At 53.2% G+C, this 27,668-nt stretch overlaps 5 protein-coding genes across 14 annotated transcripts; 2 read left to right on the top strand and 3 right to left on the bottom strand.

Moving 5' to 3' along the window:
- The first annotated feature begins 153 nt into the window (after nucleotides 1-153).
- PSME2 (proteasome activator subunit 2) lies at nucleotides 154-3,835 on the top strand. Its single transcript, XM_026486391.4, has 11 exons — nucleotides 154-655; nucleotides 967-999; nucleotides 1,411-1,473; nucleotides 1,711-1,797; nucleotides 1,902-1,932; nucleotides 2,019-2,116; nucleotides 2,676-2,744; nucleotides 2,913-2,980; nucleotides 3,165-3,219; nucleotides 3,528-3,614; nucleotides 3,706-3,835. The coding sequence occupies exons 1-11, from the start codon at nucleotides 608-610 to the stop codon at nucleotides 3,784-3,786; spliced, it is 720 nt and encodes a 239-aa protein (XP_026342176.1). The 5' UTR covers nucleotides 154-607; the 3' UTR covers nucleotides 3,787-3,835.
- A 1,066-nt stretch (nucleotides 3,836-4,901) lies between these two features.
- EMC9 (ER membrane protein complex subunit 9) lies at nucleotides 4,902-7,132 on the top strand. Of its 2 annotated transcripts, XM_044379589.3 has the most exons (6): nucleotides 4,902-5,019; nucleotides 5,334-5,376; nucleotides 5,519-5,595; nucleotides 6,470-6,539; nucleotides 6,629-6,723; nucleotides 6,886-7,132. In XM_044379589.3, the coding sequence occupies exons 1-6, from the start codon at nucleotides 4,988-4,990 to the stop codon at nucleotides 7,064-7,066; spliced, it is 498 nt and encodes a 165-aa protein (XP_044235524.1). In that variant the 5' UTR covers nucleotides 4,902-4,987; the 3' UTR covers nucleotides 7,067-7,132. The 2 variants fall into 2 exon arrangements, with proteins under 2 accessions (XP_044235524.1, XP_026342358.1); XM_026486573.4 differs by having other exon boundaries at nucleotides 4,917-5,376.
- PSME1 (proteasome activator subunit 1) lies at nucleotides 7,122-9,949 on the bottom strand. The gene is made up of 11 exons (XM_026486571.4): nucleotides 9,745-9,949; nucleotides 9,087-9,119; nucleotides 8,879-8,941; nucleotides 8,653-8,763; nucleotides 8,519-8,564; nucleotides 8,307-8,404; nucleotides 7,987-8,055; nucleotides 7,834-7,901; nucleotides 7,672-7,726; nucleotides 7,509-7,595; nucleotides 7,122-7,349 (listed from the first exon to the last, which is right to left on the bottom strand). The coding sequence occupies exons 1-11, from the start codon at nucleotides 9,781-9,783 to the stop codon at nucleotides 7,269-7,271; spliced, it is 750 nt and encodes a 249-aa protein (XP_026342356.1). The 5' UTR covers nucleotides 9,784-9,949; the 3' UTR covers nucleotides 7,122-7,268.
- A 1,845-nt stretch (nucleotides 9,950-11,794) lies between these two features.
- Nucleotides 11,795-13,102, bottom strand: FITM1 (fat storage inducing transmembrane protein 1). Its single transcript, XM_026486426.4, has 2 exons — nucleotides 12,816-13,102; nucleotides 11,795-12,432 (listed from the first exon to the last, which is right to left on the bottom strand). The coding sequence occupies exons 1-2, from the start codon at nucleotides 13,073-13,075 to the stop codon at nucleotides 11,820-11,822; spliced, it is 873 nt and encodes a 290-aa protein (XP_026342211.2). The 5' UTR covers nucleotides 13,076-13,102; the 3' UTR covers nucleotides 11,795-11,819.
- A 3,276-nt stretch (nucleotides 13,103-16,378) lies between these two features.
- DCAF11 (DDB1 and CUL4 associated factor 11) lies at nucleotides 16,379-24,279 on the bottom strand. Of its 9 annotated transcripts, none has more exons than XM_048213737.2 (16): nucleotides 24,150-24,279; nucleotides 23,770-23,838; nucleotides 23,298-23,665; nucleotides 22,349-22,476; nucleotides 22,000-22,127; nucleotides 21,658-21,722; nucleotides 21,244-21,344; nucleotides 20,867-21,013; nucleotides 20,599-20,653; nucleotides 20,173-20,241; nucleotides 19,758-19,815; nucleotides 19,472-19,657; nucleotides 18,865-19,018; nucleotides 18,302-18,454; nucleotides 17,331-17,437; nucleotides 16,379-17,248 (listed from the first exon to the last, which is right to left on the bottom strand). In XM_048213737.2, the coding sequence occupies exons 3-16, from the start codon at nucleotides 23,450-23,452 to the stop codon at nucleotides 17,114-17,116; spliced, it is 1,641 nt and encodes a 546-aa protein (XP_048069694.1). In that variant the 5' UTR covers nucleotides 23,453-23,665; nucleotides 23,770-23,838; nucleotides 24,150-24,279; the 3' UTR covers nucleotides 16,379-17,113. The 9 variants fall into 9 exon arrangements, with proteins under 9 accessions (XP_048069694.1, XP_044235505.2, XP_048069789.1 ...); XM_044379570.3 differs by having other exon boundaries at nucleotides 23,925-24,258; XM_048213832.2 differs by having other exon boundaries at nucleotides 23,321-23,665; nucleotides 23,925-24,233.
- Between the last annotated feature and the right edge of the window lie 3,389 nt (nucleotides 24,280-27,668).

Here is a 27,668-nt window from a genome sequence, read left to right as displayed (position 1 = left end):
AAACCCCACTCTGCCGGGACTCAGCTTTGGCCGTTCTGGGCCCCACTCAAGCGAGTCCTGCCCCTTCCCTAGTCGGTCTTGAAGGCAGGGCGCCCTCCCGGAGGGATTCCCCGAGACTGCTCCTTTCCATATTCCTACTAGTCCTTCTCAGCCCGCGGCCCTCCCTCCCACTTCCACTCTGATCCCTCTCGGGTCCCTCCCTGCAGTCGAGCCTTCTAGGGGGAGCCCCACCACTGAACACCCGCTTTCCTACTCTCCTACCCCTCCCACCCCAACCCTGGACTTTCCCGGGACCGCCCGGACCCCTCCCTGGAAGCCCCCCCCCCCCCTTCTCCGAGGGACTGCCCCCGTACGGTTGCCGCGGTCCCGCTTTTATCGTAGCCCCTCCCTCGGACAGCCCCTGGGCTTGTGACCGAGTCCGCACCGCCTCTACTAGTCACAGCAGGCCGAGAATGACTGAGGGGCTGCCTAAGGTTTGCCGCCTGCCAGAGGGAGGGGGAAAAGAAGGAAGGGGGCGGGGCTGAGGGGGGCGGGCCTGGACGTGGGGAGTGAAAGCGAAAGGCCAGGCGGCGAGCCGGGGGACCGGAGATCTTGCAACTGGAGCAGCATGGCCAAACCTTGTGGGGTGCGCCTGAGCGGGGAAGCCCGCAAACAGGTAATGGGGGATCGGGAGGCCAAGAAAGGGCCGGGGAGCCCTCCTGGCTGGAAGCCAGGCTGGGTACTCCAGGGGACCAAGGCCGTGCCAGAGAACTCCCCCAACCTCTCCTTAGTGCTTTCACTTCTGCCGGGGCATTCCCAGATTCCTGCGCTCTTGGCCAGTCTCTGCACTGAGCCTGAGCTTCCAGGGAAATCTGGCTTGTGGTAGGAAAGGCCTGAGCCAAGTTGGAGGGTATCCCTTTGTGGGTGGGATCTTACTCTTGACAACTGAGACCCTTAACCGACATCCGGGTACTGCTCTCTGTGCAGGTGGATGTCTTCAGGCAAAATCTTTTCCAGGAGGTAAGTCTTCTAGATTCAAGCGATTTGACCAGAATCTTAGACCAGTACTTGAGGGCTGCAACCTCTCAGAGTGACCCCCAAACCCACCCTGGGCCCTACTTCCCTTATCAAACCTTCACCGAAGGCTCCTAATTACTGATCTCAACCTTTAATTTGACTCCTCTTAATATTCTCTCCACTCTGCTGCTTCCTCTCCCTTCTTTTGGTGTGGGGGGAAAAGCTGTGGCCCCAAAGTCCTAACCTTGGTTCTGCCACCTCCCAGCTTGGGCAAGTCCCTTCACTTGTCGTGGCTTCAGTTTCCTTATTTGTAAGTATTGGAGTCAATGATTTACAAGGGCTCTTCCAGTCCTACTTCTCAGACACCTCTGGAGCGTCTTCTGAGATGCCCCACCCCTGCAATGTAACCCACAGGCGGAGGAGTTCCTCTACAGTTTCTTGCCACAGAAAATCATACACCTGAATCAGCTCTTGCAAGTGAGTGGTATGGGCCCCTGCCCCCCCATCCCACGGCCTCTCTCCTCTCCACCCACCCCCTCTAGTTAACAACTGGGCTCAGCATGCAGAGAACAGTTACGAGTGGTGGACTGGAAACGTTAGGATGGCATGAGGCCTGAGTCTAGGCAGAAGGTTGGGTGGACTGTGTGGAGGGAAGGCTGTGACTCAGAATGAGGGGACTAGGTAGGGCAGCTGCTGACAGTGAGCTCTGTGCAGGAGGACTCCCTCAACGTGGCTGACCTGACCTCTCTCCGGGCCCCACTGGACATCCCCATCCCAGACCCCCCACCCAAGGATGATGAGGTGAGGCACTCGGGGTGCAGGGCTCAGACCTTAAACTAGGTGGAGATGATGGCCCTCCAACCTCCAAGACTTTTGTAAAGCTTCTGTCCCCCTTTTTACCTTAGATGGAAACGGATAAGCAGGAAAAGAAAGAAGGTAAGAGAGGAAGGGGTGGCTGGGGAAGAGGAAAAGTCACATTGCCTGCTGGATGAGAAGGGGCCTGAATGCCTTCTTTTTCACAGTTCCCAAGTGTGGCTTTCTCCCTGGAAATGAGAAGGTTCTCGCCCTACTTGCCCTGGTTAAGCCAGAAGTCTGGACTCTCAAAGAAAAATGCATTCTGGTAAGCCTGGGAACTGGGAGAAGACAAGCCAGGCCCGGCCCTACTCTCCTTCAGAGATGCAAGTCCTTCATTCAAGGACCTATTTCGGACACAGGAAACTTTCTCTGTACTTTGGGGTTAGATAACTTGTGTTCTCATTCTGCTAGACTTCTGATATCACAGTGGTGTCCCTGTAATCAGAGACAGTGCTGTATCCCCCTCCACAGTGTCAGAACCCACCTCTGTACCAGGTACATAGTGCAGGTGTTGTGCTGTTGGGAGTGGTTTAAGAGCTTGGGCCCTAGAGACTGGTTGGGCTCAGATCCTGACTCTATCACTTACCTCACTGATCACCTTAAGTAAGTTTCTTGGACACTCTGTGACTCAGTTTTTTCTTCTATTGAGAGGGTACAGTAAGAATATGTATCTGGAAAAACTGCTTTGAAGATTAAATGAAATATACATACAGCACATTGTCTGGCATGTGATAAGTCCTCAATTAAATGTATTATTAGGAAGTGGCAGTAAAAGGAAAAACCCAGTAAGTTTGTCGAATGATTCCTACATGATCTTAATTTAGGTGATCACATGGATACAGCACCTGATCCCCAAGATTGAGGATGGAAATGACTTTGGGGTGGCAATCCAGGTAAGAAAAGGGTGTATGAAGACATTGAGAGCACGGAGAGGCTTGGGGAGTGAGAGATAGGAACTAGACATGACCTGGGAGGAGGAGGAAGATGGTGGGTGAAGGGAGGAGGAGATGAAGTGTTTTTTTGCCTCCCATCTCTTTTTCTTCTTCTTTTTTTAATCACAGGAGAAGGTGCTGGAGAGGGTAAATGCAGTCAAGACCAAAGTAGAAGCCTTCCAGACAACCATTTCCAAGTGAGGGCAGCTGGAGGGCCGGCACGGGGGGTGGGGAGCTGCAGGGACATTTCTTTGGGAATCCCAAAGCTAGACAGTCCCATCAGGATGATGGGGACGGGGGGGGGGGGTTCTCTGGGAAGGGTCTGAGGGAGTATCTCTCTTTCACTACCTGTTCCTGGGTTTATCCCCTTGTTTTTGGCAGGTACTTCTCAGAACGCGGGGATGCTGTGGCCAAGGCCTCTAAGGAGACTCATGTAGTGAGTAGATAGTCACCAGGCTTTTAGCTGAGGCTGGCTGGGCGGGGGCAAGGAAGAGGGCCTAGAGGTCTTCCTTGTATGTTTTCTGACTTTCCCAATGTGGAAAATATTAAGCCAAGAGCATTGGCTAGAAAAACTGATCTGGGCTTCAAAAACCTTGACCCCTTTCTCTGCTTGATCCTGTGGGATTCCATTTCTTGGTGCTGAGACGGGGCTCATCCTCAAGTTACCTATTCCCTATATGAGGAAACCAGATTAATGTCCCAACCTCCCATGGGGCTGACTCAGCTTTGCCTCCCACATCCCAGATGGATTACCGGGCCCTGGTGCATGAGCGAGATGAGGCAGCCTATGGGGAGCTCAGGGCCATGGTGCTGGACCTGAGGGCCTTCTATGTGAGTGTGGAGTAAGCCCCTAGGGGAGATGGTTGAGGGGGACAGGGGAGAAGCCAAGAACCTGACTGCCACCCTTCTGGCCTTCTTCCAGGCTGAGCTTTATCATATCATCAGCAGCAACTTAGAGAAAATTATCAACCCAAAGGGTGAAGAGAAGCCATCTATGTACTAGTCGAGGGCCAAAAAAATAAAATAATAATAATAATGATAACAACAACAAATGACCTATGTTTTGTGTGAATTACCTCTGGTGTGTGTCATTCATTCAGAAGGCATTTTTTGATTGCCACCTATGTCCAGACACTGAATGTGAATGTGGTGGCAGGAAAGAGAGGGGATGCCATGATGCCAAAGATGAATGGGAAACCCATCCTGTTCTTAAGAAGTCATCCTAAAGAACAGGGTGGAAATTGTGACATGTCCTGACAGCCATATAGATAGCCTGTGTTTGGGAATTTCACAAGATTATTTCAAACATCTGGGGGGCTCGTGAGTGCTTCCTGGAAGAAGTGGCATTTGCAAAGACCCCTTATAGGAATAATTAGGCTTTGGACTGAAAGCTGAGCAAGTAAAAAGCTTTGGGGCTGAGATCAGGGAGAGAAGAAAGAACAACATTCACCATCAGCTCAGTGCAAGCCTGGAGAGGGAGTGAGGTTTCCCTGGGAGAATTATAGGTGAATGGTGGGACTCCTTCTCAAGAGCTGACAGGGGAAAAAAACGCCCTCAAGGCATTATGTTGAAGGAAATTATACCGCAGGACATTAAGGGAAGGAAGGGTTTATACATTTTTTTTGTCCTCTTTCCCCCTCCTTCAGCCAATTGCTGCCTTTATTTCTGCAGAGACTACATTAGGGAAACCAAGGGCCAGATATCCTGTAGTGGCAAGGGTAAGAGGGCTCAACAGTGACGGAGCTGGCCTAGAGTACAAATCCAGTCATTCCATAGTAGAAGCAGGGCAGTCCGCTTCGTGCCCAGGTTCGGAGATGAGCGCTCTGGGACACCCGACACGGGGCGCGCTCTCCACCCTGCTGGCTTTGCTGGGCCTGCGGGGGCGGGCGGCACAGGTATCAGACGAAGCCATCCTGCAATCCTGGGGCGAAGTCGAGTAGCCTAGCCAATCAGCTTGCGGGCAGTTCTCTTTAGTTTTCAATTGTGGGTTCTTTCCAGTTCGCGGGAGACAAAGGCGGGGCAAGGTTTGGGCGCGGCCGATGATTGGGCAAAATAAGAACCTTTAAGCCTATCAAAGAGCACCACGTGGGCGGGACTCCAGAAGCGGGTGCAGCCTCCCGCAGCCGGCCGGGAGTTCCCCAGACCCGCTAGGATCTGCGACCGCCCGCTGGGGGGCGGGTGGAGGCGGAGCTCGGCGCTGCAGCATGCAATCCGGACCGTGCGCGTTCTGGGCCAGGTGGGGGCCCGGCGCCGGGACCGAGGTCCCCCGGAGCCGGCGGGCTGCCTTCGAGCCGAGTCAGCGTCACTGCCGAATCTAAGTGAGGGGGCAGAGGGAAGGGCGAAGGAAGGCGCCGGGGGGGGAGCTTCGCGGACGCGAGCTGGGGCCCGGCTCGCCATGGGGGAGGTGGAGATCTCGGCCCGGGCCTACGTGAAGATGTGCCTGCACGCCGCCCGGTACCCGCACGCCGCCGTCAACGGGCTATTGCTGGCGCCCGCGCCGCGGTCGGGAGAATGTCTGTGTCTCACCGACTGTGTGCCCCTGTTCCACAGCCACCTGGCCCTGTCCGTCATGCTGGAGGTCGCCCTCAACCAGGTGCCGCCGCTGGACACCCACCGACCACCGCGAAACCCCCTAACACCCCTAGCCCAAGCCCATCCCCGGCCTATCGGCAGCAGTGAGCACCTACAGGGCGGGCGGCACGATTGAGTTTCTGATGGCCCCTTTCCCACGGCAGGTGGATGTGTGGGGCGCGCAGGCCGGTCTGGTAGTGGCTGGGTACTATCATGCCAATGCAGCTCTGGACGACCAGAGGTGAGTGGAGTGGCCAGAGGCAGAAGGCTAAGGGTTATGGGATGGGGGATCAAGAGAACTCTTGGTCATTCCTTCCGTCTTTCCTTCGTCAGGTGGCTTAGGAACTGGGACTATATCCACCAGGCACTAGGCTGGGTACTGGAGTATAGAAATATGAAGGAGCTCCCTGGAGGAGCTGTGATGGGGGTGGGGAGCATAGTTGTGTATCAATAACAAGCTGACACCTGGTTGTAACTGAGGTGACCCCCGCCAAGTGCTGAAAGAACACAGAGGATGCCCAACCAGCAACTCTGGGGGAAAAAAGAAATTTCCTTATGTACAGAAAAAGTTATCTGTTTACATATTAATCATGTATCTGAATCAAATTATAGACAGTTTTGTAATTTGCTTTTCTCTCCTCACTTAGTAAATATGTGCCATCTTTCCATCTCTACACCAAGATTTACCTTATTCTAACAGCTCTATAGTATGAGTATGGATGTACCATGATTTATGTAATGCCTTAAACATTGAGATCGTTTCCCCTTTTTTGTTAATACAGACACTGTCCAGTTATCTGTAAATTCTTTATGAGTAGAATTTCTGGGTCAACATATGTATAACATACTGTTTATATTTGGGTGGTTATGCCAAATTACCCTCCCGAAAGACCACCTTTGATCTCCACCTTGACCAGTAGTCTGAGCACCTGTTTTCCACTGCACTCAAGCATTAAGCAGTTGTGTATGAAGCTTCAAGCAGGCCTAACCCCCTAGACCCCCTACAGGGAAAGGCCACTGCTGTGGCATCATTTAGGAGACCTGGGAGGTCCAGCTCAGATGGACAGGGTCTACCATGGTCAGCTCCTCACTCCTCTCATCTTCCCTCTACACAGTGCTGGGCCCCTGGCCTTGAAAATCGCTGGGCGGATTGCAGAATTCTTCCCTGGAGCAGTCCTTATTATGGTGAGGTTTGGATTTCAGGGTGGGGAGCTGGTGAGAAAGTAGGACAGGGGATCCTTGAAACCCTCACCAGCCCTTCCTTGTCCACACAGTTGGATAATCAGAAACTGGTGCCTCAGCCTCATGTGCCCCCCGTCATCGTCCTGGAAAACCATGGTCTCCGTTGGGTCCCCAAGGACAAGAACTTGTGAGTGCCCCACTCCCTCCACCAATTCTTGGAAGCCCACAGCTTCTGGGCCTCCTCTGTCCTTGATCTTGCCCCAAGGGTCCTTCTCTAGACGCTAACCTCTGCCAAGTGTCTGGGCCCACTGCCTGCTGAGTTTGACCTCCACGGGGGTTATTATTTCAGAGTGATGTGGAGGGACTGGGAAGAGTCACGGCAGATGGTGGGAGCTCTGCTGGAGGGCCGGGCCCACCAGCATCTTGTGGACTTTGACTGCCACCTTGACGACATCCGACAGGACTGGACCAACCAGCAGCTGAACACCCAAATCACCCAATGGGTTGGTCCCACCCATGGAAATACCTGAGCCAGGGCTGGGTGGGTGGGAGGGGAATGGTTAGGATCCAATAAAGAGACTTGGGTTGAAGGACAATGGTATGACTGTTTATTGTGCCTGGGAGGCAAGGGGAGGGAGAAACCTCAACAGGCTGAAGTTGGGGAAAGTCTGGAGTCCTCTGTAAAAGACAGGATGGTCTCTGCTGGACCCATTACAGAATGAGAGGAGGCTCTCAATAGATCATTCCTTTTGTTTCTCCCCTGGGCTTCTTGAGCTTCTCGAAATTCTTCAAGATGATGTCATATAACACAGCCTACAGGGCCAGAGAAGAGTGGGGATCAGCCACAGGCCCCCGGTGGCGCCTGTGCCCCATTTCTAGCCTTATGGAGAGGCTAAGCTCTGTGACCCTTCACCCCCAGCCTGCAGGGTCGGGGAGTAGGTGGCCTGGGAAAGCTGCCCCCCCCTTCCTCACGTAAGCGTTGCGGATCTCCATGACCATCAACCGGATGTCCCGGTACTCTGCCTCATCCAGCTCGTGCACCAGCTGCCGATAATCACCCTGTGGGAGACCTGGGTCAGGCCTGACTTCAGATGGTCCTTCCCCCACCATGCACCCTGACTTGCGCCTCACCTACCACGTGGGGCTGCTTGGCTGCTTTGGTCACAGCATCGCCCCGCTCAGAGAAATACCTGTAGGAAGTAGAAGGGTATGGAGTGGGAGAAGGAAGAGGGAGCCCAGGCCCCTGTCCAAGGCAAAGGCAGGGTGTGCGTGCACGTGCAAGTGGGCAGTCACTCACTTGGAGATTTGAGTGTGGAAGCCTTCCAGCTTGGTGTGAAGGGTGGTCATCAGCTCAAACACCTTCTCCTGGGGAGAGAATGCAAGGGGGAAAGTGGAGAGCAGCAGGGACTGGAGCAGCAAGGAGGGCAGAGGAGTGGGGGAGTGCTCTCACCTGGACAGCCACTCCAAAATTGTTCCCATCCTCAATCCGCGGTATCTGCAGCTGCAACCAGGTGGTGACCTGGGAGGAGGGAAAGGCATCAAAGCCATATCAGCTCCCAACCGAATTCCCAGGTTCCTGTCCTCTGCTTCCCTGCCCACGGTCAGGGGACGTGTGCCAAGTCTGTCCTAAGTCCCAGGGCCTACATTTCTGGCGTCATTTGCTCTGTTCTCTCCTGCTAAGACCTGGCCGCTGCTAAGCCCTACCTGGCAGGGACCAAGGAGGACAAAGGGTTAGATCTGAAGCCTGGGGGTGGAAGTGGGAGGGCTCACCAGGTTGAGCTGCTCAATGACATCCTTGATCTCAGGCTTTAGACGCTGGAGGAGGACTACAATCTTCTCATTGCAATTCACTGGGCCACAGGGAGGACCTAGGTAGTGGGTAACAGGTCAGTCACCAGGCTGGGACTGTGTGAGGGTAGGGAAGAGGAATCCCTAGGGAAGAGCTCCTGGGAGGTGAGACTCAAGTCTCTTCATGGTGGTACCTTTGTCTTCGTCTTCCCCTTTCTTCTTTTCATCTTTGTCTTCCTTCTGCAGGGAGAGAGGGGCTCTTGGGAGTCAGGCCTAAGGTTGATTTTTCCCATGGTTGGGTCCCTCCTCCCAGCTCTTCCCAGCTTGCCTCCTGCTGTTTCTTTCGTTCCTCTTTCTCTTTCTCCTTGACTGGATCAGGCACCGGGATGTCCAGCGGGGCCTTCAGATTGCTCAGGTTGGCTTCGTTGAGAGCCGGCTCCTGGTGCAGGGTGGGAGGAGGGCTGGAGGCAAGGGCATCCCTCTCACCTCGCTCTCATGGCTCCCCAGACTCCCCCCTCGACCCCTACTCTCTAGCTTTCTGCAGCCCCCAGTACCTTTAAAAATGCATCCAACTCAGAAATCTTCTTGGGGAAGTAGCTCCCCAGCAGGTTTTCTGTCTGTGTGTGAGGTGGGGATGGGGGAAGATGGGGGTCAGAATCAAAGGCTGTTCCGGGCAGTGCAGCAGGGCTGACACTGCCCAGCAAGGAAGGGTTGAGCAGTGGGAGTTAGGTAGGGGTGGGGTGCTGCTGGGGCAGGTCTTACCTTGGTACACAGGTCTTCCCGGAACACATCCACCTGTGGGACACAGGCAGCCCTTCACACACCTGGCTTTACAGCCAGTTCATATGAGGACCGTTCCCTTAGCGTTGTGTAGGGCCTGACCTGGGGTAAGGTGGACTGCATCCCGTGGGGTTGGGGAGGGTGAAGACCCTGGGTCTGGATGTGGGGGATGAGAACATTGCTGGCGGTGAAGGGCAAATGATCCAAGTGAGAACAGATCCCTCGGGTCTCCTGGGCTGTACAAGGAGGGGTGTAAGAGCCTCTGCGACTGGGGCAGGGACAGCGTACGCTGTGGAGTGGGCCAGGGGCCCTCCCGTGGGAAAGGCCATGAGGTGGCAGGCAGCTCCGGCACCCTGCCTGTGTGTGGCCCGGGGCCCCACGCCAGCGGACTTTCCCTGCACGCCAGCTCTCCGCTTCACCGCACCCCGCTGAACCTCGACCGCCTGGCCTCTCCCGGCAGGCGGACCTCGCCTGTCTCCCCCGGCCAGAGCACAGGTGCACCTAGCACTGAGGCTCACACGGGCTCCGATCCACCGCGACCCCGACTCGCGACGGGGGCTGGGGGGCGGGTCACGGACGCCTGCAGCCTTTCGGAGTCACGCCTCCCTAATGGGCCCTTCCTCGAACCCGCAGCGCTCACCTTGGCTTGGGCTTCAGGCTGGACCCTGAGCGTGGCCATGGCCGGGGTGGGGGACCTAGCGCCGCACCAAAAGCGGAGTGTGCACGGGGAAGGGAAAGCGAAAGCAGCGCTCGCCAGCCGCACGGCCTTCCTGGGTAGTCCGGGAGCGGAGGTACTGGAGGGGGCGGGGCCAGGCCCGGAGAGGAGCGGGCGGAAAGCGGCAACCGCGGCCGGGCTCCCCCTGGAGGCCGAGAGGAGTGCTGCCACTGTTTCCTCCGCCGGGCGGCCAGACCCAGCCCAGCCCCTCCCTCCCCGCCTCCTCACTTCCCGCCTTTGGTCCCCCAGCCTACTGCCACTACCCTCACCACACACACTTCTTTCCACGCCTCGCCTCGGCACGCACCGCGGGCCCCCCTCCCCGCCTCCCGGAGCCCATAGGTCGGCCACCCAGCCAGTGCCCGCCTCCCACCTCCCTGCCTCTGGACTCTGGTTCTCTCCTGTCCCCGCTTGGCCTGGGACGGTGATAAGCCTTACGTGGCGCTCTTCCATCTTTTCTGGCCTCTCTTCCCTAGCTCTGGCTCCACGGACATCGTCTGGCCATTGCGTTGACATTCAGACGCTGTCATCACTTCAACCCAAACCCGGGTCAGCTCCCTCCTGACCCTACACCCCTCTATACTCTCCACACAGACCTCTCTCTGGCTTAAAGCTCTTTCTCACTTTCCTGTTGACCTTAGAATGAAATCTAAAGGGCTTTCCTGGCCCAGAAGGCTTGCCTGGCCTGCCTGGCACCTGTTCTGCCCCAACTTCACTTTCCTGGGCTTTTCCCCTTTCTTTACACTTGCCAATAGCTGGACCTCCCATTGTTGCTTAAACCCGTTGTGTCAGGTGTCAGTCACTCTTGCCTCAGGTCCCTTTGCCTGACATACCCTTTCCCTGCCCTCAGCTCAAATGGCTCTCCAGAGGGAACTCTCTCCATGATCCTTTATAAAGTACCTCCCCGACAAGTCTCTATTTACAAACCAGCCTGTTTTAGTACATTCATAGCACTGAAGCTCTCTGATATTAGCCAGTTTATTTGGGGGGGGGGGGGGGGGGATAGTGTGTGTAGACCAGGGGTTGGCAAAGTTTTTCTCTAAAAGGCCAGATAGTAAATATTTTAGGCTAGCAGGGCTAGGTTCCAATAAAACTTTATCTGTGGACACTAGAATTTGAATTCTGTGTAATTCTCACATACCATGATATATTCTTTTTTTTTTCCCCCAATCATTTAAAATGTAAAAATCTTTCTTAACTCTCAGGCCACACAAAATCTGGCCACAGGAGGGCTGTAGCTGCTGGTTCTCGGTTTGAGCACAGACAATGGACCCCTGTTGCCTGGGTTTATAATCCTGGCTTTGATATCTACTAGCTGTGAACAAGTCACTTAACCTCTGTGCCTCAATTTTCACAACTGTACAATAGGAACACTACCAAACCCACCTGATAGTGTTGTTGTTATGAGGACTAAATGTCTTGGTTTATATGAAGAGCTCAGAGACACTTAGAACTCTGCCTGACGCGTAGTAAGCCCAAGAGAGTGTTTGCTGTTATTTGTGAGTTTATCATCTGCCTCCCCCGTTAACCCTTCAGCCCCAAACAGCACAAACCCTGTCTTTCTTATTCACAAGGCATGGAACTATGCTTGGCTCCATAAATACCTGCTAAGTAAATATGCCCAGACAGGCAGGCCCTTAAGGAAGGCGGAAGGGGGGATTCGGTGAAGGAGGCAGAAGAAACAAATCAACCAGGCTGGAGACAAAGCCCCTGTTCAGCGGGAACGCTGCCCCTACCTAAGGGCACCCTGCCCTAGCATTGCCATTCCTTGACATCCAAGCCCTCCAGAGAGCTTGAAGTCTGCAAGGACTGGGAGACTTGAAAGGACAGAGGAGGAGAGCAAGCACAAGGAAGGACGTTCAAGGTCGCTAATGGCAAGGAATGGCTGAGGAACTCGCGAGAGACTGCCTGACTCCCTTCTTACGCTTCCCACCCTTTCTGAGTACCCCAACCAAATGACAAGCAGAGCCCGAGCTAGGCCTGATTTGCCTTTATTTCTTTCAGTTATGCTTGCGGCTGGGGTGGGGCCGAGGGAAGAGACCGTGGCCCGGGCTCCCTGGAGACCAGGGCTGATGATACCAGCTGCCATAGGTGAGATACCAGGCAAAGGTGCCCACTGCGGCACCCACCACCTTGTGGGTGTACTGGTGGAAATAGATGACGGTACAGAGCAGCAAGAAGTTCCAGAGGCCCAGCAGCAGCACGTTGAGCAGGAAGACGAGGCGCAGGGGGGCCCCGGCTGGCAGCCCGTGGGCCAGATACTTGGCGAACACTGCGGCTTCCTCGGCCATGAGCAGGCAGCAGAAGGTGAGCAGGAAGGTGTGGGAGGAGACCGTGTAGCCCCGCCACTGGTGGCCGGCTGCCAGGCAGCTGCGGCGGTCAGGAAGCTCGTGGAGCAGCAGGCCCTGGGGCAGAGGCTCGAAGCAGGAGCCAGTCAGGTCCTCGATGAGCAGGAAGGCCCGGCCGGCCCCCCGCCACACTGCCGCCCCCACCACCAGCCGGCTCAGGTGCCGGGCGGTCACTGCCACACGGCGCGTAGCCAGGAACACCACCAGCAGCACGAAGCCCCCCAGGAAGGTGCATGTCCAGCCCCATGCCGAATTCACAAACTTTCTGTGGACACAGAAGAAGGGAGGCTAGCTACTGAGACCCCCTCTGCCCCATCTTCCACCCCATCTATGTTCCCATCAGTGCCCTGTCCCCCGTCCTGCATATCATCACTGGTTCTGTTTCCTCCCCCCTCCTCCGCATCCACTTAAACTTTGCTGTCTCCTTGGAGGCCCACTCAGCCTTCTAGGAGCCATATTTCCTCTTCAGCCCTGCTCCTGATTTCCCCTGGACCCCACGACTCTCTTCCCCTCCCCCTCCTCCCAATTTCTCCTCAACCTCCTAGCCTATTTTTAGCCTCCAGACTGGCAGGAGGACAGAAGCCCGGATGAGGGAGCTGGGATCGCAGAGCGCAGGGAGCCGGCGCCCACAGCCTCCTGGGGACTCACATGTTGAAGAAGTTGCCGTGGCTGGCGAAGATAGTCCGAGGGTTGACATGGAACTGCAGAAGGGGCCCAAAGATGACCACTGCTGCCAACCAGGCATGGTAGAGGCGCCGTAAGCAGGGGCTGCCCAGGAGGCGGGCGGTCTGTTCACTTCCAAAGTACAGCAAGGCAGAGGCCACCCAGAGGAGCACCCTGACCAGGCAGCCCAGCAGTGCCTGGGTTCGGGCCCCCAGCCCTGCCCCCACCGCCGGCCCCCGCTCCATGTTCCCTCCCCTCCCCACTAACCGTTTGCTCTGCTGGGCAGCTGAGGAGGGGCTGATGGGGCCCCCCCTGGACAAGGACAGGCAGTGACAGGTGTGGCAGACACAGGGCAGAGCCCTGTTGGCAGCTGGCAGGCGGGGGAGAGGGGCGGGGGGCAGTAAGGGGCCAGGGCGGAGGGCTGCCACGTCAGCAGGGTCCTAGCTTTGGATGTGTGTCCTGACAGTGGCCTGTGTCCTTCCTGTGAGCCCTGTGTCCTCAGCTCCAACCACGTTCTAGTTCTTGTCGGAGGGCCAGGCCTGCTGTTCAGTGTTTTGTCCACAGCCTCTCTGGGTCTGCCCGTCTGTCTGGTCAGCCAGTGCCCGCCACCCCACCCCAACATCACCATGTGTGCTCCGCAGGGAAATCAGGGGTCATGAAGATTCAAACTAACCAAACCTTGGAAATCATTAAAAAAAAAAAAAAAATCTGTGTCTGCCTCATCATCAGTGTGGTCCACCCCTCTCCTAAATTCTGAGCACAAGAGCCCACTGCTGCAAGATGCATAAGACGGCTGTGCACGGCACCATGTCCACGTCAGGCTGGGGAGGCACACCAGCTGGGGTAGCCTTTATGCACCATGACCATGACCCTAAGGCTTGCCCCAGCCCCAGCCCCTGTCTGGTGTGAGGGACTCTGAGTGGCTAGTCCAGCCCTACGTAAACCATGGTGGTTATGCAATGCACAAGACAACAGATCTAAGATGGGACCATTCTTTGGTATGGTTATCATGACGGCCAACAGATGAAATTCACGTGTCCTGTGGAAGGTGTACTGTATGAGAGATGGTAGTGGCCCAGGCTGGACTTTCAGGACCCCCAAGATTAGGCTGGGAGTGGGGGAGACCCTACAAGGAAAATCCCCAGCTTAGAGCCCATCAAAACCTTAGGTTGTGTCCTCCAACCAGTTACCCTGGGTCCTAAATCCCACATTGGCCTCCCAGCCTGACCCCCAGGGCTGGAGCCACAAGAAGCCACAAGGAGAGTAACCTGCCCAAGGGATATCCCTGCTATTTAATAACTGTTCTGAGATCGTTTTTTGTCATCCTTCCTCATTCCTCAGAACTGGTAGTGGCATTTCAGAGCACAGTGGAGGCCCACGAAATAGTGAAAGGAATGAGCACCTAGAACACCTAGGTTCTGAGCTGTGTGACTCTGGGAAGGTCCACTAGTCCTCCTTGGTCCTCAGTGCCCACATCCAGAAACTGATCAAGATGGGTTCATCAGTTAGATTCCTTCCGGGTCCTAAAGCCCGTACTTCACATAGCTCGTGTTCACGGACCCTAACAGGAAGACCTATAGAAACTTCCACATTCTTAGGTTGACAAAAAAATCTTTTGAAGATTGTATTCATTTATTTGAGAGAGAGAGAGAGTGAGCATGAGTGAGGGGAAGGGCAGAGGGAGAGGGAGAAGCAGACTCCCTGCTGAGCAGGCTGGATCCCAGGACCCCAGGATCCCAGGACCCTGGGATCATGACCCGAGCCGAAGGCAGAAACTCAACCGACTGAGCCACCCAGGTCCCCAACAAAAAATTTTTCATTGTAATTTTAAATAGTTGCACAGGACATGATTTCCAATGCATTATCTCTCTCTCTCTCTCTCTCTCTCTCTCTCTCATTCTTTTAAATATACCAAATGGAATCTAAACACTACAGTGATTATATATCTTTCCATTTTCCATTTAAAAAACATGTGACAAGATCTTTTTTTGTTTGTTTTTTGTTTTTTTTTTTGTGACAAGATCTTAATAGTCAGAAATTATATTTCTATTAGACTTCCCCCAAGGAATTTATCCTACTATGTTTTTATGCCTGAAAGTCTTTTATCGATCACACTTCTCTGCCAAAAAAATGTATATAATTTGACTTAATTTTTTTTCTAACGATTTACCCATTTATCTTAGCACACAAGCAGGGAGAGGGGCAGAGGAAGAGGGAGAGAATCCCAAGCAGACTCCCTGGGAGATCACGACCTGAGCCAAAACCAAAGTTGGCCGCTTAATTGACTGAGCCACCCAGGAGTCCCTGAAACTTACTTTTTAATTATTTCCTGTGATCATAAGGCCCTAGAAGTTAAAAGATTTTTCTTCTGGATAGAGTTCTCATAGTAATTGTTAGTAGTACAAAATGTATAATTAGTATAGCAAAGATTTCACACATTGTGATAATTAATAATAAACACAAATTGTATTGGAAATGCATCTCTTAATGAGAAGAACGGGTGGTCGTTGCGGCCTTGATTAAAGGAGGCTTTGAGGAACGCCTGGGTGGCTCAGTCAGTTAAGTGTCTGCCTTTGGCTCAGGTCATGATCCCAGGATCCTGGGACCGAGTCCTGCATCGGGCTCCTTGCCCAGCAAGGAGTCTGCTTCTCCCCTTCCCTGCTTCACCCCCTGCTTGTGCTCTCTCTGACAAATAAATAAATAAAAATCTTAAAAAATATATAAAGGAGGCTTTGAGGATACTGATAATTTTAATTTGCTTCTAATTTTGGCACCCTGGAGGTTCTGGGTGAGACAGGCGGCATCCCTGGGTTAAAGGCAGAAGGGGAATGAGGCGGGCTGATGGGAAGGGAGACTGGCATGATAGTTTCCCATGAGGCAGAGCAGTCAGAGGAAAGAGAACACACGTAGGCTGGGCAGCCGGACAATCTACTCTTTCACAACTACCTGTTTTGCTGTGAAACAGGTGTCCCTTTTACCCCCGGCTGTGTCTTTGAGAGCCCCTGGAGGTGTGCATCCTAGGTTGAAAATTGAGTTAGGGATAATGAAATGTCACGGGGACAGATCGATCAGAGCTGGGTGAGAAGCCCAACCAACTCCCCTCCTGACCATACCATGGCTTTGCTCTGGGGCATGTCCCCTGACCTGTGCATGCTGCCACTTCCTCACCTGTACAAACCGTGGCTGTGAATATGGGGCCCAGCATCAGTGCCCACCAGGCTCTCTCTGGCTCTGGGCTACTTCTTCTCCTAGACGGGACCAGCTCCAAGGCCAAATGTGGGTGTTCCAGGCTCTAATCTAAAACACGCTTACTTCCTGCTATCTCAATTTCTACTTGCTGCAAGTTTCTGAGTTCAGTGAGGGAGCTGTCTGTTGCAGAGCCCAGTTAACAAATGATTTTGGTATTTCTCTTCATCTTGGGGGCATCAAAGGGGTATTTTTTCCCATAGAGAAGCATATCTGAAGACTTTGTCAAAACTACTTTCTTGAAGTGAGAGGATAAAAGACCTCAGATAAGAAAAAGAGGGAGACAGAGACAGACACTGAGCCAGGTTCCCACAGAGAATTTATTGAGGGAGCCAAAGCCAGTGAGAGGACGAAGGAGTCCTACTTCAACAGCCCTCCTTGAAGCTGCTGGCCTCCAGCATGATGGAACAGTCTGGGAAGGGAGGGCCTGCCCTGTGTGGGGCCACATGGAGCCTCTCACACCACAGCCTGTCCCACCCGGAAGACCCAGACAGAGAGGGAGAAAACATCATTCCCACCCCAGGAGGGTGCTGAGGACACGCCTTACTCGTCCCACCCTCCCCAAAAAGGCTAGAGCTCTAGCCTTCAGGACCTCTGGAAGAATGGCCAGGATGCCTGGCCTTCTGATTGGCCAGTCTAATCCTCAACACAAAGGCCAGGGCAATGGGCCCGGCTGACAGCTCAGTTCAGACCTGACCCCAGGCATCTACTCTAGAAGCTAACACTTAACATCCACACATGATTAAAAACACTCGGGACAGTTCTCCTGCTGACAAGGGCCACACCTCAGATAATGGCAGTCCTGCTGGACTCTGGCCAGAGATAGAGAGCCAAGCCAGCTGGTGTGAGCACACGAGGAGACCACTCTGCCCCTTGGGGAGGATCTTCCAGGGCTCAGCGAGGGCCCCAAAGCCTGCGCCTGTGTGTCTCCCCATCCAATGCCAGTGATCCCCCAGAGACCTCCCAGAAGGGAGAAAGGCAGGAAGAGGCAGAGAGCTTGCCAGAGGCTCGCCCGTGTACGGGGCTGGAGATCAGATCTACTGGGGTGAGGAAAAGGCTGTAGAGGGGTGGGGCACGGGGACAGGGGCACTACGTGGTTCCTCAGACTCTGGCTGGTCATCCTGGAAGTACTCAGCCTGGCGGTACTGCCACAGACGCAGGTTCCCGTCCCACTGCGGGGCAGAAGGCGGCAAGTAGTCAGGGGTGCTGCCCCACCGCACTGGTCCCCCCACCCCCCGACCCTTGCAACCTCACCGAACTGCTGACGATCTTTTCCTCAAAGGGATGCCAACTGACGTCCCGCACACAGGCCTTGTGGTTGGTCAGCTTCTTCACGATGTGGCCGCTGAGGAGGTCGTACACTGTCCGGGGAAGGCCAGAGTGGAGAGGGGCGGTCAGGGTACCTTCTAAGCGCCCCGCACGGTTCCTGAGCCACACTGCGTCCTGCCTCTCGGGCAACTGCCCCGCTTTCGCAGGGGAGCAAAGCCCACACCAGCTGATGCTCTAATGCCTCGGTTTCTTTTCCCTTTTCCCTGCCTCGGCGTGGGTGTGTGGTCTAGCGGAGCTTGGGTGACTCTCCCTGGCCCTTAGCTGAATGTCACAGGGTCACAGCTTCAGAAAATGCAATGTGGTTTTAAAGCTCTTTACAGCAGTGTTCTAAGAAACCCACAAGACATGGAAGGCACAGCAAAAGTGAGCAGTGGGCTGTCTGCGTAGACATCCGAATCTGCTCTTCCTCAACCGGACGGGCTTGCATCTTTCTCTCTCTCCGAGTGGGGCTCTATCCGAGTGCCTCCCTGGTACGGCACTGGCTTAGGCTCCTGACGGCTGTGGGTGTGTTTGGGGGTCCTTCTGTACACTCTTCCTGCTTTCGTGGCTGACGTCCTTTACTCCGAGCTGCTGTCTTTTTGTCCCTGTCCCCTGTCCCTGCACCTTTCATCTGCAATCTCTTTTTTCCCTTGACTGGCTACAAAACAGAACTGAGGATATTTCTGGCAATCTACTATATTTACTGACCAGAATTCTATGTTCCCTTTCTTAATTTAAAATGCTGATGAATATAAGGTTTTCTATTTCTCTGTTGAAGCCTAACCTGCTCCAAGCTAAATTAAATTTCACATGTAGTTACCACTGGGATTTTTAAGGTGGCCACTGGTGGTTACAGGTGAAATGCCAAAGAAACATTCCTGCCTTTCCAAGGCCCCCTGTTTTCCCACGATCCTTACCGACCACTTTGCCCGTAGAGCAGCCGCTGTAGATGAACTGCTGGCCGGTGCTATGGGTGGGGGAGAAGCGGCAGCGGATAAGGGTGTGCAGCACCCCGTGGCCCCGGTAGGTCATCAAGGAACTGTCCCCTGGGAGCTTCAGTTTCCGCCAGGCTGGGCAGGGATGCACGGAGAGCCCTTGGTTAGGGAGCCTGGACTCTGCTGTACGATCAGTCCTAAGCAAAGATCGATGCTCACCGACGACCACCTTTTCAACCCCCAATGGATGGCTCTCTCCCCACCTAATACTCACCAGGACAGCTCTGCTGGTTGTGAAGATACTGGAATACTTTAGTCTTGGTTGGTTCTGAGTGATCCCCAGCTGCCAGCCCTGGGAACCCCCACCTCTCCCCACCGTTTGACAAACAAAGAGTTAAGGCCTGGCAAGGGGGGGTGGGGGGAAGGGCCCCAGGCTACAGTCACGTCCACTGTGCCCATGCCGGGCCTTACCAGGAGTTAGATACTTGAACTGCCACCCCTGACTCTTTACTCTCCAGATCTCAGGTTCTACCTTCTCCACTCACCTTTTTTGGGCACCTGCTGCCAGCGGTAGTCCCAGTTTTGCTGTGTGGCAGCCTGCCGTGAGGCCTCCATGCCTTCCCGGCTGGAAAAGCGTCGGATGTCCCAGAGCTTGATGGTCTGGTCTTTGGAGTTGGAGATGAGATAGCGGGCATCACCCTGTGAATCCCCGGATGGATAACAAGGTGTCAGAGCTTGCAAACTCTGCTGTCTGTCCGTCTAGGTCTGCTTCTCCAGGTGAGGGGTGAGAATGCCAGTCCATTGACTTAGCTTGCCTCTTTCTTCTCTTCATTCAGGAGAGCTCACCACTGGTTTTCTACCATAGAACCCACCCCCTGGCTAGGCTTCCCCTTCTTTGCCCAGGGCACTGGCTGGGCCTCCTGTTCTATCCTGGCTTAACTGTCTTTCCTTCTACAGAAAGCTGTGCCCTGTTCCTTGAGGACTGGTGAATGCAGAAGGATCTCATGTTTCTTGGCTTAAGCCCCTTCCCTAAACTCCAGCTCTTGCAAACCTGAACCAAAAAGGAGCCTTGGGGAGTTCCCACACCCGTCCCCTTTGACATGCTCCTGGACAGACTGTAACCTGGCCATACAGGTCTGCTTCCCTGCCCACCTTGCTGTCAATGAAGGTGATGCCATCCTGGTGTCCAGCCAGTGCACCCACAGGCTTGGGGTCATCCTCCCGCATGGTGCGTCGATCCCACACTTTGCAGATGGCATCATCACCCCCAGAGAACAGGATCTGGGAGCTTATGTCAGCAAAGGCCACCGCATTCACATCATCCTCATGGGACTCAATCTAGGGAAGCAGGAAGCCAGAATACCTAGGACCTCTCTCTCTAGGTCTTCTAATAGGCCACAGACCAGGAGGCAGAGGCTCTCAGTCTCAGGAGCAATACCTGAAGGGTGCGCCGGTTCTGTTCTCGATCAAAGACATACAGGCAGCCATCATTGGCCCTGAAAGGGAAGGGATACAGAGGGTCCTGGAGCCAGAACTGAGAGGACCAGCGCTACGTATGCTCTGGAGAGTCCCTGCCGCAAAGTCCCGCCGAAGGGCAAGCCCTGGTCTCTTTTTACACAGGAGGTGGGAGAAAAATTAGCTATCTTTGCAAGGAGGTTTGAGACCTTCCAACTCATGCCGGGGAAACGGTGAGCAAGAGGTGAAACAGCTCGTAAACGCTAACCTTGGAAAAGCACTGGCTGTTCTCCATAGCTGCCTGGATAGCAGAGCAGTAGTCTCCATGAGAGCACAGCTGGTCTCCGGGAGAACTCCTAGCTCACCGACAGATGGGCTACATCCCCTCCCATACTCACCCTCCTAGCACTTCCCGTCCATCGGAGGAGACAGCGATGGAAAAGACTGCAAAGCGACGCTCGTCTGGCCTGAAAAGAGCAGAGAGGGAGCTGGGTTAAGTGGACCTCCCTCAGCCTCTGTTAATCTACACGGAATCTGACGAGGGCTGTAAGGCGTACTTCTGAGGGGAAAAAGAAGTCCTGCCAACATGTCCCAGAATGTGGATCACCTCTGTGAGAACCCCGAAATAATTCTGCAACCATCTATTTTACCCTGGTCCTCTGGCTGACAAGGATGGGTGCTTCCCTCCCAGGAATCCACACAGAGACCCTTGCAACCAGTGAACTTTTCCCTCTAAGCAGGAGTTTCCGGTTCAAGAGGTTTGCTCCTGGAGAGCCTTCCTTGAGAAGCTTCTGATGAGTCTGCCCAAGGAGGGAAGCCAGTACCTTAGGTCCAGGGCAGTGTGCGTGTCTCCCTCCCCGTAGATGTTGCAGATATGAACTAAGAGAGGCAAGAGAAACGAGAGATCTTTCAGGGCTGGGGGAAGGAGGGTGGAAGTGAAGCGAGGCAGGAGACGGAACAAAGGGCAAGGACGTCAGACCCTGGGGGTGAACTTCCCGGAAGAAGGCGTGGAGTCCGGGCACAGAGGACATGGGCATTTGGAGACCTTGGGTCCTGGGCTGGAGAGCCAGTGGAAGTCTGGGGCATACTCACTGTAATCAGACCAGCTGGAGTACAGGAAGTGGTTCCCATCAGGGGTGAAGGCCACATCCAGGACGCTCCAGCCTACGTCCCGGGCCTTGATGCTCTTGAATTTATGAAAGCGGCCATACCGGCAGTCATACAGTCGGATCGTCTGGTCTGGGTAAGTGGGGATCGGGCAGAATTAGGGAACCCCCTCCTTGCATCCTCTCTAGATCTGCCCTCGCTTCCTCTGTACATCTGTGGAATCTTCCCTTGATCATGGGAAACGTGTTCTGGCTAAGCATCCCTAACCCAGAGTCTGAATTCCCTGGGTCTGGGGCTTTCTAGCCTCAGTCAGGGGGTATGTTCCTTGTTCCGGGGCACTTCGTGGGACCAGGGTGTGGTACCTTGGCAAGCAGACATGAAGATCTGACCATCTTTGCTGTAGATGCCGCAGAAAGCCTTCTGAGAGTAGGTATCGGTGAAGCCCAGATCATTGGGCAAGAAGCTGGGAAAGCAGAGGGAAAGTGAAGGGAAAGGGAGCTGAGGATGAGGAACGTCCCGGTTAGCAGCGTCCTAACAGAGCTGGCTGTGAGTACAAGGGCGGACTCCCCTTTTGGCTTGGGGTACGACCCCTTCTCTTTCATTCATTCAATCGTCCTTTCAATTTCTACACTTTTTCCAGTTTGTCTCCTCTCAAGGAGACCCCATTCGACCTAACTTTAATATCCCTGAGGACCCTCTAACACCTGTCCCTTCAACGTTTAGGGGATAAGAGCTATCTGGCCCTTAAGAGTCTCTCCACCAAGCCCCATACTCACTGAGACATCATTCGAGACCGTTCTCCAAGGGAGAAGCTTCCCCGGTGGCAGAGGCCCCGTTCTCTCTAAAGGAAGGGATTGGGGAATATTGCTAGCAGAAACAGAGGGCCACTTCAGCCGCACCAAGCCCCCTCTTCCGAAGATATTGCTCTTGCTACAGAAATGGACACCACACACACTAGTAAGTCCCACCAAACTCTCATGCAGGCTGGCTAAGAACTCTCCAGCTCTGGCACATGAGGCTTCCTTGGAAGGTTTACTTCCCTCTCCTTGGGGGCAGGCAGAGCTTCTGGCTACCTCGAGAGGCCTGCTGCCAGGCTGGTTGGAGGTGGAAAGGCCTACCTGGTGCAGCATCTGAGGAAAGGTGTGCTCCTGGGTTGCCCGCCTAAGCCCCAGCCGCCCTGTGGCCAATTCCACTTGGGTCTTGATCTCATTGCATTCCAGCTCCCGGGTGTCAGGGGTTGCATCCACTGTGAGTACCAAGGAAAAGTTCCACCCTAGGTCTTCCAGCCCCAGAACTGTGCTCCAGCCCACCCGATGTGGCTGAACAGACTGGGGCTGCAAAGACTCCCTCATTCCTTGAATTATTCTCATCTTCTTTCAACCTGTGGTTCTTGCAAAAAAATTTTAGAAAAACGGTTTCTAATGAAAGTCTTCCGATGTTAGGGTCTCAGTCTGCCTTTCCTCTTACCAGGTGGGTTGTATCGGTCCCCGAGACGACCATCCCAGGCACTGTCATGCTCTTCCTCTGAGTCCGAGAGGGCCTGGATGAGTTGTAAATTTGCTGCACCTCCGCCCTGCACCAACCTCACTTGGCCTCTGTGGAGAGATGCCCATGATAAAAGGGAGGATCCCTTCCCCAAACCAACCACATTCAGAGGCAATGGCTACCCAGCTCTTAGACCACCTGCTACTCAAACCCTCATACTGTCCCCATTTTGAAGTTGGAGGCTGACTAGACCTTGGCTGTTATTTTCAGTCTCCTATAAGACACGTTAGGAAATGAATCTTCACGCTAACAGCAGGAGTAGGGAACCCCAACATTCCATGGAGGTCGACAGACCTACTCAGGTGACCTCCTAGAGACTCAAAAATTCTGAAAGCATTTCCTTCGGAGCCTCTGCCTGGGGAGTCCAGCATAGAACACAGTATTCTGAAGGGATCCCCAGGCTTGTCTTCTCCCCAAGGAGCCACAGCTGAGAAACAGAGCCAAGTGGCACACCTTTCCAGTCATTACGGATCGTGGTCACTTTCCTCAAGAACAGGGTTAGAGTTAGGTTAATTTAAACTTGTTTTTCAAGTACTTCCACATGGTCTCATATCACATGTCGATAAATTCTCCAAAGTTCAACACCCACCTCCCCAGCTCTTCTCTTTACCCCCTACATCATGCCTTTTCCATCAGGGTAACGTTTTTATTTTTTTACTTACTTGGGAAATAGATTACACTTGTGTAGTCTTAGCTAGAGAGGCCCCTGGGTATTAAGCTGAGTGGCATGAGTGTCCAGAAGGGAAACTCAAACAGAACAGCTGGTCTGGGCTAATCCCATCCCCTATCTTCTATAACTTCCCTTCCTGGAGTTGGGATCAAGGAGGGACTGTGGTGGTCCCTGGTGGGGACACATCGGAGGGTAAGTTACCTGCGGAGGAGATAGGCCAGTACCTGGGCCAGATCCACATCTTCATCCTCCTCTTCTTCTTCCTCGCTCCGACGCAGGCTAGCCCCTCTTCGGGGCAAGCCCTCGGAGGGGTCTCCGGACCCAGTTCCTGCACTGCTGCTGTTCCGTGATCCCATCTTCTGGTCACAGCATCATTAGGTCCTGTGCAGGGTCTCCTCCTGTCACCTCCTTGGGTTTGGTGAAAGCAAAGCCTGCTCTAGAAACACCAGGGTCTCCCGAGATAAAGCGGGAGCTATCTCTAGGAGGGCTACCCCTCCTAGGGACTGAAATCCCTTCTCTGTAGCCTGTGACAACTCCCAAGGCTTCAGGAACACAAACCTTCCCCAATCCTGTGAAGCGAAAGAAATCAGAGAGTGAAGCCTAGGGCGCTACCCTAGCTCACCAATGAGAATCCTTTGAAGAGGAATTTCTCAGTTTTCTACCTCAAACTCACCTATCAAAGTCCCTGGAGGGGTGGGTGGGTGAATTCCCAGGTAACCTCTCCGGCCGACCAATCAAAACCCTCGCGGAAGAAAGCGCCTCATTAGCTTATCTTATCTAACCAATCAGAAGCCTTAGGGCTCTGAGACCCCCCGACGCCCCCCTTACCGACCAATCAAAGCGCTCCTTTGCGAAAGCCGGCAGCAGCGACAACCAATGAGGTTAGAATTCGGCCTAACAACCCCTCCTTTCTCGCTTCACGCCCACGTGGTGTGCCGGGGGTGTGTACGCCAAGTGGGGGAGGCAGGGAGGAAGCCGAGAAGCCCCTCCCACTGAAGCTGGCGGTTACTGCCCCGCGCGAGACCACCCACCAGCCAGGAGCGGTCGCCGGACCTGCAGCGGCGCGAGGCCTTGTTTACACCGACGGAGGCCGCAGCGCTGGCCAACCGCTCCTCCGTCACGCGCCTCCTTCGTCATGCATCTCCTGGCTTCCCGGCCGGACTGCAGACGTCACGCGTTGCCCCTGACGGCCCCGCCCCCTTGGCCCGCTAACTGGACAGCTGAGCGCGGTGATTGACAGGTGGGCGGGAGAAAGTGCGTGAGGGACAGGAGGGGAGGAGAAAGCGCCGGACCGAGGAGGGGCGGTCGCTCCCAGTTGGGAGGAGTAAGTGGAGAACCGGCGGCTTCCTGAATCAGAGACAGCGGAACTACGCTAAATGGGTGAGGGGCGGGGCTTACAAAAGAAATTGGTGGTTCGCTAGCTGGAGGTGTCTTTAGCGAAGGATACGATTTGCTGTCGGCCCCTCAAGTTCTTTTGGCTTCGCAATTTCCAGACGATCTCTAAGGGCCTCTTTTTTTCCTTCTCTTCCCCCTCCCCCCGGCTTCAGCCTTCTTTTTTTTTGCTGGCTGCAGCTTCAGTCGGTTTTGCCCTAAAGGGTGACCGGAGCCTTTGGAGTGTGTTCACGTCACAGATGGGGATCCAGTCCTCCACACCCTCCCTTCCGCGTTTAGCTTCCGGAAGCCTTGTTTCCGAAGGGCTACCCTTTCTAGACCACCCTTTAGCTGCTTGGGCAACTTTTTAGATGACCCCTGGATTCTCTCCGCGGTCTTTGCAGACGCTCCCTAATACACGCCAGGGGATTTAGGGGCCTTTCCGGTTCCGTCTGTTGTCCTTAACACTCTTCCGCTCTCCGTATTTGCAGACCTTCCCTAGACCCTCGGTCTTCGGCGGGCCTCTGAGCTCCCGGCCACTTGTCCGGGGAGTGCACGAGTGCCGCCTCCTACCCCTCTTCCGGGTTTATGAGTAACCCGCTGAGTCCAAGGCCGGGACGTGCCACGTCTCAGGATCCTCTCCTAGGCTGGAGGTCGAGTGACCTCGCCGCGCCGAGTGCAAAGGCCCTTGGGTCCAAGCTGCCCCTCAGCGCCTCCAGCGCACACTCTCTTAGAAGTGTTGGGAGCTCACCCAGGGGCCCCCTGAGGTCGCGGATGGGTGCGAGGGCTCTTAGTTCCCCTGGGCCCGCCTGCCGCTCACTCTCCCTGGGAGGGCGAGGGTGTGGTCAAACCCGGGCACTTCTTGGTCTGCAGACATCTAGAGCCGAGCTTATCTTCTCTGGCCACGAGAGCCGGCTTCATACGGGCGTGCGATCCGTACAGGGCTCCACGCTTAGGCTCCATGCTTGGTTTAATGTTCTGTTATCGCTGTCTGAAACTCTTAATTTTTGAACCAGCACCCCGCATTTTCATCTTGCTCTGGGCTGTACTAATTATGTGGTTGGTTCTACCGGTCACCCACCTCTCATGGTCAGGTAATTTACTGTCAGTTTCCCTGTGACATTTATTGAGACCTTAGGATTCTGTGGTTTCTGGGTTATCCAGCCTGGAAAATCTGAAATCATTAAAACAAACAAACAAAATCTTTCCCTCCTGTTTGCCCTTTAAATACAGTTCTTCAAGTCTTATAGATTCTTCAGCTAATTAGTTGAAATTGTTTTCACCGTCACCACCCAAAATCAAATTTTCATTACTTCTTGCTTCTCTTAGTTGATCTGCTGGAAATATTCTTCTCCAATCGCATTTTGTTCTTAACCTACAAGTGGTTCACTATTACTGTTTATTGTTTCAAATACAAACTTCGAAACCTGGTGTCTGTTTTTTTTTTTTTTTATCAGCCTCATTTTATGTTACTTCTGCCAAGCAAATATGCCCATAAATTCTGTGCTGTTTCCACCTTTGCACCTTTCCAGGAGAATTTCTTATCTGGGGGAAACTTTATCAGTGGACTCCCTCATGACCCAGTGGTACCACTTCCAGGAATCTAGGTGGAACCTGTATGCTAAATCTGGCCTTAAGATTTATGTTCAACATAGCAATGAGTGATAATAGTAAAACACTGGAAACAAATAGGCCCAATATACTACAATACGGGAGGATATTGGTTAAATAAATTACAGTCTGTATGGTAGACACAGACATATCATTAGAATGAGGCAGTCTTCTATTTTTATGCCATGGGAAATTGTGCAAGTTTCATTGGTAGGTTTTTTAAAAAGGTGGAGGTCAGTTCTTCTGGTGGCATGTTGTGATGGATGCAAAAATAATATGGTTTCAATTCCCCATTAAAAAGATCTAAAAAATCCAGGTTCATTATATCATTAAACAAATAATAAAATGGGGAAGGCCTTGCATGAACTAATGACAAAGGTATAGCACAAAGCATCAAGTATACAAAGGTATATCATGAACAATTAATACATTTTAAGCACTTTGCGTTCCACAGAAAAGAAACAAAAGCTTCTGTTACATTCATCTCCTAAATAATGCATTTCTTTTTTTTTTTTAATAATACATTTCTTCTTGATTACCTCTTTCCTCTTTTCCTTAGCCTCCTCTTCTCCTTAGCACTTACAAATCCAGTTTAAAACGGAAATAGAAATTCAGGCCTTTGAAATATAGAATTTGTATATTATTGAATAAAACATTAAAAATCATGGTAAATATTTCTAAAAATCTGAAATTTTATGACCAAAGTGAGTCTTAACATTAAGTCAAATGCTAAAGGAATATAGGATTTTATCTTTGGACCCATTGATTGATTTTTGTATGTAAAAGATTTTTAAGCTTATGACTTGTCATCTCATTTTATTTTTAAAAGATTTTATTTATTTATTTGAGAGAGAGAGTGAGCATGAGAGAGTGTACATGAGCAGGGGCAGAGGCAGAGGGAGAGGGAAAAGCAGACTCCCCTGCTGAGCAGGGCTCAGATCCCAGGACTCTGGGTTCGTGACCTAAGCCACCCAGGCGCCCCTATAAGACTTTTTAAATGTATATGAGCATTTATATCTTAGGACACACTCTGTGTTCCACTGAAAGAAAATAGCATTTCTTTTAAAATAGTTATAATGAAGTCATTTTGAGAAACTCTATTGACCTTCCCTGTCATGATTTGGAAATTTGGCATATTGCTTGGTGACATTTTGTAAAGTGCTTTTCATTTGGGCAGCTTCTACTTTTCCCAGCTACACTTGAAGCCACTTAAAGCCACAGAGAGCTTTCCTACCTTTTGCACCCGTTTTAGGACCTGTTCTAGCGATTGCTAAGTAAATGTCAGCTAGTTGACTTTCTGTCTGACCTGCCCCTGGCTGTTTCCTGCTCATTAGCATCCCCACTAGAGGGCGGGCTAGGCTAGAGAGGAGAGGCGAGCACATTTTTTTCCTTTTCTAGTTAATCCTGTCCTCCCTCTCCCCCACCCCACCTTCCAGCCTGGCGACTGCACAAAGCTCCTGGGACGCGTGTCCACCTCTGGGCTACACAAGGGAAAGGTCTGTCTTCAGAAGTGACTGATGACTCGTGTTTATACATTATCTCCTTGTAGCACGCTGCGTAGAAGGAAATGGGGAAGTATGCTAATTTATC

The sequence above is a fragment of the Ursus arctos genome, unplaced genomic scaffold, assembly GCF_023065955.2.
Source record: "Ursus arctos isolate Adak ecotype North America unplaced genomic scaffold, UrsArc2.0 scaffold_37, whole genome shotgun sequence".
NCBI classification, from domain to species: domain Eukaryota; kingdom Metazoa; phylum Chordata; class Mammalia; order Carnivora; family Ursidae; genus Ursus; species Ursus arctos.
Note: the sequence above shows the minus strand (reverse complement) of the source record. Positions and strands in the feature narration are given on the sequence as shown.

What these genes read in the sequence shown, in the direction of transcription:
- PSME2 (XM_026486391.4), top strand. Translation starts at nt 608, where the DNA reads ATGGCCAAACCTTGTGGGGTGCGCCTGAGCGGGGAAGCCCGCAAACAG. An exon ending in GGCAAAATCTTTTCCAGGAG is followed by an intron (nt 1,000 to 1,410) that starts GTAAGTCTTCTA and finishes TGTAACCCACAG; the next exon opens with GCGGAGGAGTTCCTCTACAG. An exon ending in ACCTGAATCAGCTCTTGCAA is followed by an intron (nt 1,474 to 1,710) that starts GTGAGTGGTATG and finishes AGCTCTGTGCAG; the next exon opens with GAGGACTCCCTCAACGTGGC.
- EMC9 (XM_026486573.4), top strand. Translation starts at nt 5,179, where the DNA reads ATGGGGGAGGTGGAGATCTCGGCCCGGGCCTACGTGAAGATGTGCCTG. An exon ending in TGGAGGTCGCCCTCAACCAG is followed by an intron (nt 5,377 to 5,518) that starts GTGCCGCCGCTG and finishes TTCCCACGGCAG; the next exon opens with GTGGATGTGTGGGGCGCGCA. An exon ending in GTCCCCAAGGACAAGAACTT is followed by an intron (nt 6,724 to 6,885) that starts GTGAGTGCCCCA and finishes TTATTATTTCAG; the next exon opens with AGTGATGTGGAGGGACTGGG.
- PSME1 (XM_026486571.4), bottom strand. Translation starts at nt 9,783, where the DNA reads ATGGCCACGCTCAGGGTCCAGCCTGAAGCCCAAGCCAAG. An exon ending in AGTTGGATGCATTTTTAAAG is followed by an intron (nt 8,764 to 8,878) that starts GTACTGGGGGCT and finishes ACCCTGCACCAG; the next exon opens with GAGCCGGCTCTCAACGAAGC. An exon ending in AGGGGAAGACGAAGACAAAG is followed by an intron (nt 8,405 to 8,518) that starts GTACCACCATGA and finishes CCCACTACCTAG; the next exon opens with GTCCTCCCTGTGGCCCAGTG.
- FITM1 (XM_026486426.4), bottom strand. Translation starts at nt 13,075, where the DNA reads ATGGAGCGGGGGCCGGCGGTGGGGGCAGGGCTGGGGGCCCGAACCCAG. An exon ending in CACGGCAACTTCTTCAACAT is followed by an intron (nt 12,433 to 12,815) that starts GTGAGTCCCCAG and finishes CTGTGTCCACAG; the next exon opens with AAAGTTTGTGAATTCGGCAT.
- DCAF11 (XM_026486519.4), bottom strand. Translation starts at nt 24,233, where the DNA reads ATGACGAAGGAGGCGCGTGACGGAGGAGCGGTTGGCCAGCGCTGCGGC. An exon ending in CTCCAGCTGGTCTGATTACA is followed by an intron (nt 20,654 to 20,866) that starts GTGAGTATGCCC and finishes TGCCTCTCTTAG; the next exon opens with TTCATATCTGCAACATCTAC. An exon ending in GGACGGGAAGTGCTAGGAGG is followed by an intron (nt 19,816 to 20,172) that starts GTGAGTATGGGA and finishes CTTCCCTTTCAG; the next exon opens with GGCCAATGATGGCTGCCTGT.